The sequence below is a fragment of the Oncorhynchus gorbuscha genome, unplaced genomic scaffold (genome assembly GCF_021184085.1).
Source record: "Oncorhynchus gorbuscha isolate QuinsamMale2020 ecotype Even-year unplaced genomic scaffold, OgorEven_v1.0 Un_scaffold_4905, whole genome shotgun sequence".
NCBI lineage: Eukaryota > Metazoa > Chordata > Actinopteri > Salmoniformes > Salmonidae > Oncorhynchus > Oncorhynchus gorbuscha.
The window spans coordinates 10,001-17,234 of record NW_025748825.1 but is presented as its reverse complement, the minus strand read 5'-3'; the positions used below and the strand labels follow the sequence as shown (position 1 = coordinate 17,234).

The 7,234-nt window shown below is 49.8% G+C and overlaps 1 protein-coding gene across 1 annotated transcript in view; it reads right to left on the bottom strand.

Moving 5' to 3' along the window:
• Positions 1–443: 443 nt before the first annotated feature.
• The window catches only part of LOC124028851 (tubulin-specific chaperone D-like), a 14,897-nt gene continuing 8,106 nt past the window's right edge, over positions 444–7,234 (bottom strand). Inside the window, exon 4 of the mRNA XM_046340774.1 lies at positions 444–960. Within this exon, the coding sequence (XP_046196730.1) occupies positions 747–960 (214 nt within the window). The 3' untranslated portion in view covers positions 444–746. The remainder of the gene's footprint in view (positions 961–7,234) is intronic.

Here is a 7,234-nt window from a genome sequence, read left to right as displayed (position 1 = left end):
CCTCTCTCCTTAAATCTGCCATGACAGTGTTTCTCAATCTTTTCCTCTAAAAAAAAGTGAATAAATTGGAAACGGGAAAATCATGATGCAGTTTCTGTTTGTTTATTGACAGATTGTTTTTGTTCTTTTTAAAAACTTTTTCAGTCGACAGACACAGAGACAGACAGACGAATCCCAGACGACCATACATTTCATGACCATACTAGCACACCAATTAGAATGTACTGCAGCAAAGTGTGTGGGTCTTGGAACATCACTGAAGGCTGTGACCTTTTAGAAGTGCGGCTGTACTTTGTGATGCGTCACACAGAATGCCATCCTGAAGGATCCTGTGCTACAGTTCTTCAGTTCCTACTGAGAATAGTTTCCCGGGCCTACTGGACAGAACCCTATGGAACAAAACAGAGTAAAAAAGAAGAACGAGAATAAGTACAATATTGAAGTTAATCACGTGTGTCAAGGAGCTAAAAGTGGATAATATTGTCGTTTATTTTCATAGACAAACTAAATCAAGTCCTTACTCTGATAAATAGTCGAAGGTCATATCTTTGAAAGGTTTTCTCTTATCGGAGCAGACCTCGTTCTCGACTAATTCCATAGTAAAGTGAATGAAGGTTTGGCAGGCAGAGGAAAGGCAAGCATCTGGGTCTAATGAGGAACAGTCAACCTCACTAACAGACAGACAAGCCTCTTTATATCACAACCCTGATATGAATGTTATTCTGCAACCTGCAGCAGCACCTGACTTACGGCATAAAGGACCAGACATCTGTTTTCTTTAGGCTAATAAAGTATTCAATCATTGATTCATCCATCCACACGCGCAAAAAAAACACACCGACGATTTTTTGATTAGCAGTTCTCAAAATGGTTACCTTGGCAACGAGCTGGGGCTTCTGTACTCCTAGCCAATCACAGAGCTGGTTTCTGTGGGTCCTCACCGTGGCGACGTCCTCCTCCCTAAAACCAGAGGATACAGAAAGGACAACGTGAAGACGACAGACTGACCCTACAGTAGGACTGACCCTACTGACCCTACAGTAGGACTGACGCTACAGTAGGACTGGCCCTACAGTAGGACTGAGCCTATTGACCCTACTGACCCTACAATAGGACTGACCCTACTGACCCTACAGTAGGACTGACGCTACAGTAGGACTGACCCTACTGACCCTACAGTAGGACTGACGCTACAGTAGGACTGACCCTACAGTAGAACTGAGCCTACTGACCCTACAGTAGGACTGACCCTACTGACCATACAGTAGGACTGACCCTACTGACCCTACAATAGGACTGACCCTACTGACCCTACAGTAGGACTGACCCTACTGACCCTACAATAGGACTGACCCTACTGACCCTACAGCAGGACTGACCCTACTGACCCTACAGCAGGACTGACCCTACTGACCCTACAGCAGGACTGACCCTACTGACCCTACAGCAGGACTGACCCTACTGACCCTACAGCAGGACCGACCCTACAGTAGGACCGACCCTACAGTAGAACTGACCCTACAGTAGGACTGACCCTAGAGTAGGACTGACCCTACTGACCCTACAGTAGGACTGACCCTACAGTAGGACTGACCCTACTGACCCTACAGTAGGACTGACCCTAGAGTAGGACTGACCCTACAGTAGGACTGACCCTACAGTAACACTGACCCTACAGTATCTATGACCCTACAGTAGGACTGACACTACAGTATCTATGACCCTACAGTAGGACTGACCCTACAGTATCTATGACCCTACAGTAGGACCGACCCTACAGTAACACTGACCCTACAGTAGGACCGACCCTACAGTAGAACCGACACTACAGTAGGACTGACCCTAGAGTAGGACTGCCCCTACTGCCCCTACAGTAACACTGACCCTACAGTAACACTGACACTACAGTAACACTGACCCTACAGTAACACTGACCCTACAGTAGGACTGACCCTACAGTAGGACTTACCCTACAGTAGGACTGACCCTACAGTAGGACTGACTCCTCTAGAAAATGCTGTGACCATGTTAACTTAGTGACCGGGGGTATAGGATAGAGGGGGGCTTTACACCATGTTAACTTAGTGACCGGGGGTGTAGGATAGAGGGGGCTTTACACCATGTTAACTTAGTGACCGGGGTGTAGGATAGAGGGGGCTTTACACCATGTTAACTTAGTGACCGGGGGTGTAGGATAGAGGGGGCTTTACACCATGTTAACTTAGTGACCGGGGGGTGTAGGATAGAGGGGTGCTTAGACCCTGTTAACTTAGTGACCGGGGTGTAGGATAGAGGGGGCTTACACCCTGTTACACCATGTTAACTTAGTGACCGGTGGTATAGGATAGAGGGGGCTTTACACCATGTTAACTTAGTGACCGGGGTGTAGGATAGAGGGGGCTTTACACCATGTTAACTTAGTGACCAGGGGTGTAGGATAGAGTGGGGCTTAGACCCTGTTAACTTAGTGACCGGGGTGTAGGATAGAGAGGGGCTTAGACCATGTTAACTTAGTGACCGGGGTGAAGGATAGAGGGGGCTTAGACCATGTTAACTTAGTGACCGGGGTGAAGGATAGAGGGGGCTTAGACCATGTTAACTTAGTGACCGGGGTGAAGGATAGAGGGGGCTTAGACCATGTTAACTTAGTGACCGGGGTGTAGGATAGAGGGGGCTTAGACCATGTTAACTTAGTGACCGGGGTATAGGATAGAGGGGGCTTTACACCATGTTAACTTAGTGACCGGGGTGTAGGATAGAGGGGGGCTTTACACCATGTTAACTTAGTGACCGGGGTGTTGGATAGAGGGGGCTTTACACCATGTTAACTTAGTGACCGGGGTGTAGGATAGAGGGGGCTTTACACCATGTTAACTTAGTGACCGGGGTGTTGGATAGAGGGGGGCTTAGACCCTGTTAACTTAGTGACCGGGGTGTAGGATAGAGGGGGCTTTACACCATGTTAACTTAGTGACCGGGGTGTAGGATAGAGGGGGCTTAGACCCTGTTAACTTAGTGACCGGGGTGTAGGATAGAGGGGGCTTACACCCTGTTACACCATGTTAACTTAGTGACCGGGGTGTAGGATAGAGGGGGGCTTAGACCCTGTTACACCATGTTAACTTAGTGACCGGGGTGTAGGATAGAGGGGGCTTAGACCCTGTTACACCATGTTAACTTAGTGACCGGGGTGTTGGATAGAGGGGGCTTAGACCCTGTTAACTTAGTGACCGGGGGTGTAGGATAGAGGGGGCTTAGACCATGTTAACTTAGTGACCGGGGTGTAGGATAGAGGGGGCTTTACACCATGTTAACTTAGTGACCGGGGGTGTAGGATAGAGGGGGGCTTTACACCATGTTAACTTAGTGACCAGGGGTGTAGGATAGAGAGGGGCTTAGACCCTGTTAACTTAGTGACCAGGGGTGTAGGATAGAGAGGGGCTTAGACCATGTTAACTTAGTGACCGGGGGTGTAGGATAGAGGGGGGCTTAGACCCTGTTACACCATGTTAACTTAGTGACCGGGGGTGTAGGATAGAGGGGGCTTAGACCCTGTTACACCATGTTAACTTAGTGACCGGGGGTGTAGGATAGAGTGGGGGGCTTAGACCCTGTTACACCATGTTAACTTAGTGACCGGGGTGTAGGATAGAGGGGGCTTAGACCCTGTTACACCATGTTAACTTAGTGACCGGGGTGTAGGATAGAGGGGGCTTAGACCCTGTTAACTTAGTGACCGGGGGTGTAGGATAGAGGGGGCTTACACCCTGTTACACCATGTTAACTTAGTGACCGGGGTATAGGATAGAGGGGGCTTTACACCATGTTAACTTAGTGACCGGGGTGTAGGATAGAGGGGGCTTTACACCATGTTAACTTAGTGACCAGGGGTGTAGGATAGAGTGGGGCTTAGACCCTGTTAACTTAGTGACCGGGGTGTAGGATAGAGAGGGCTTAGACCATGTTAACTTAGTGACCGGGGTGAAGGATAGAGGGGGCTTAGACCATGTTAACTTAGTGACCGGGGTGAAGGATAGAGGGGGCTTAGACCATGTTAACTTAGTGACCGGGGTGAAGGATAGAGGGGGCTTAGACCATGTTAACTTAGTGACCGGGGGTGTAGGATAGAGGGGGCTTAGACCATGTTAACTTAGTGACCGGGGTATAGGATAGAGGGGGCTTTACACCATGTTAACTTAGTGACCGGGGTGTAGGATAGAGGGGGCTTTACACCATGTTAACTTAGTGACCGGGGGTGTAGGATAGAGGGGGCTTTACACCATGTTAACTTAGTGACCGGGGTGTAGGGATAGAGGGGGCTTAGACCCTGTTACACCATGTTAACTTAGTGACCGGGGTGTAGGATAGAGGGGGCTTAGACCCTGTTACACCATGTTAACTTAGTGACCGGGGTGTAGGATAGAGGGGGCTTAGACCCTGTTAACTTAGTGACCGGGGTGTAGGATAGAGGGGGCTTACACCCTGTTACACCATGTTAACTTAGTGACCGGGGTATAGGATAGAGGGGGCTTTACACCATGTTAACTTAGTGACCGGGGTGTAGGATAGAGGGGGCTTTACACCATGTTAACTTAGTGACCAGGGGTGTAGGATAGAGTGGGGCTTAGACCCTGTTAACTTAGTGACCGGGGGTGTAGGATAGAGAGGGCTTAGACCATGTTAACTTAGTGACCGGGGGTGAAGGATAGAGGGGGCTTAGACCATGTTAACTTAGTGACCGGGGTGAAGGATAGAGGGGGCTTAGACCATGTTAACTTAGTGACCGGGGTGAAGGATAGAGGGGGCTTAGACCATGTTAACTTAGTGACCGGGGTGTAGGATAGAGGGGGCTTAGACCATGTTAACTTAGTGACCGGGGTATAGGATAGAGGGGGCTTTACACCATGTTAACTTAGTGACCGGGGTGTTGGATAGAGGGGGCTTTACACCATGTTAACTTAGTGACCGGGGTGTAGGATAGAGGGGGCTTTACACCATGTTAACTTAGTGACCGGGGTGTTGGATAGAGGGGGCTTAGACCCTGTTAACTTAGTGACCGGGGTGTAGGATAGAGGGGGCTTTACACCATGTTAACTTAGTGACCGGGGTGTAGGATAGAGGGGGTTTAGACCCTGTTAACTTAGTGACCGGGGTGTAGGATAGAGGGGGCTTACACCCTGTTACACCATGTTAACTTAGTGACCGGGGGTGTAGGATAGAGGGGGCTTAGACCCTGTTAACTTAGTGACCGGGGTGTAGGATAGAGGGGGCTTAGACCATGTTAACTTAGTGACCGGGGTGTAGGATAGAGGGGGCTTTACACCATGTTAACTTAGTGACCGGGGTGTAGGATAGAGGGGGGCTTTACACCATGTTAACTTAGTGACCAGGGGTGTAGGATAGAGAGGGGCTTAGACCCTGTTAACTTAGTGACCAGGGGTGTAGGATAGAGAGGGGCTTAGACCATGTTAACTTAGTGACCGGGGGTGTAGGATAGAGGGGGGCTTAGACCCTGTTACACCATGTTAACTTAGTGACCGGGGGTGTAGGATAGAGGGGGGCTTAGACCCTGTTACACCATGTTAACTTAGTGACCGGGGTGTAGGATAGAGGGGGCTTAGACCCTGTTACACCATGTTAACTTAGTGACCGGGGTGTAGGATAGAGGGGGCTTAGACCCTGTTACACCATGTTAACTTAGTGACCGGGGTGTAGGATAGAGGGGGCTTAGACCCTGTTAACTTAGTGACCGGGGTGTAGGATAGAGGGGGCTTACACCCTGTTACACCATGTTAACTTAGTGACCGGGGTATAGGATAGAGGGGGCTTTACACCATGTTAACTTAGTGACCGGGGTGTAGGATAGAGGGGGGCTTTACACCATGTTAACTTAGTGACCAGGGGTGTAGGATAGAGGGGGCTTTACACCATGTTAACTTAGTGACCAGGGGTGTAGGATAGAGGGGGCTTAGACCCTGTTAACTTAGTGATCGGGGGTGTAGGATAGAGAGGGGCTTAGACCATGTTAACTTAGTGACCGGGGTGTAGGATAGAGGGGGCTTTACACCATGTTAACTTAGTGACCGGGGTGTAGGATAGAGGGGGCTTTACACCATGTTAACTTAGTGACCGGGGGTGTAGGATAGAGGGGGCTTTACACCATGTTAACTTAGTGACCGGGGTGTAGGATAGAGGGGTGCTTAGACCCTGTTAACTTAGTGACCGGGGTGTAGGATAGAGGGGGGCTTACACCCTGTTACACCATGTTAACTTAGTGACCGGGGTATAGGATAGAGGGGGCTTTACACCATGTTAACTTAGTGACCGGGGGGTGTTGGATAGAGGGGGCTTAGACCCTGTTAACTTAGTGACCGGGGTGTAGGATAGAGGGGGGCTTACACCCTGTTACACCATGTTAACTTAGTGACCGGGGTGAAGGATAGAGGGGGCTTAGACCATGTTAACTTAGTGACCGGGGTGAAGGATAGAGGGGGCTTAGACCATGTTAACTTAGTGACCGGGGTGTAGGATAGAGGGGGCTTAGACCATGTTAACTTAGTGACCGGGGTATAGGATAGAGGGGGCTTTACACCATGTTAACTTAGTGACCGGGGGTGTAGGATAGAGGGGGCTTTACACCATGTTAACTTAGTGACCGGGGTGTTGGATAGAGGGGGGCTTTACACCATGTTAACTTAGTGACCGGGGTGTAGGATAGAGGGGGCTTTACACCATGTTAACTTAGTGACCGGGGTGTTGGATAGAGGGGGGCTTAGACCCTGTTAACTTAGTGACCGGGGTGTAGGATAGAGGGGGCTTTACACCATGTTAACTTAGTGACCGGGGTGTAGGATAGAGGGGGCTTAGACCCTGTTAACTTAGTGACCGGGGTGTAGGATAGAGGGGGGCTTACACCCTGTTACACCATGTTAACTTAGTGACCGGGGGTGTAGGATAGAGGGGGCTTAGACCCTGTTAACTTAGTGACCGGGGTGTAGGATAGAGGGGGCTTAGACCATGTTAACTTAGTGACCGGGGTGTAGGATAGAGGGGGCTTTACACCATGTTAACTTAGTGACCGGGGTGTAGGATAGAGGGGGCTTTACACCATGTTAACTTAGTGACCAGGGGTGTAGGATAGAGAGGGGCTTAGACCCTGTTAACTTAGTGACCAGGGGTGTAGGATAGAGAGGGGCTTAGACCATGTTAACTTAGTGACCGGGGTGTAGGATAG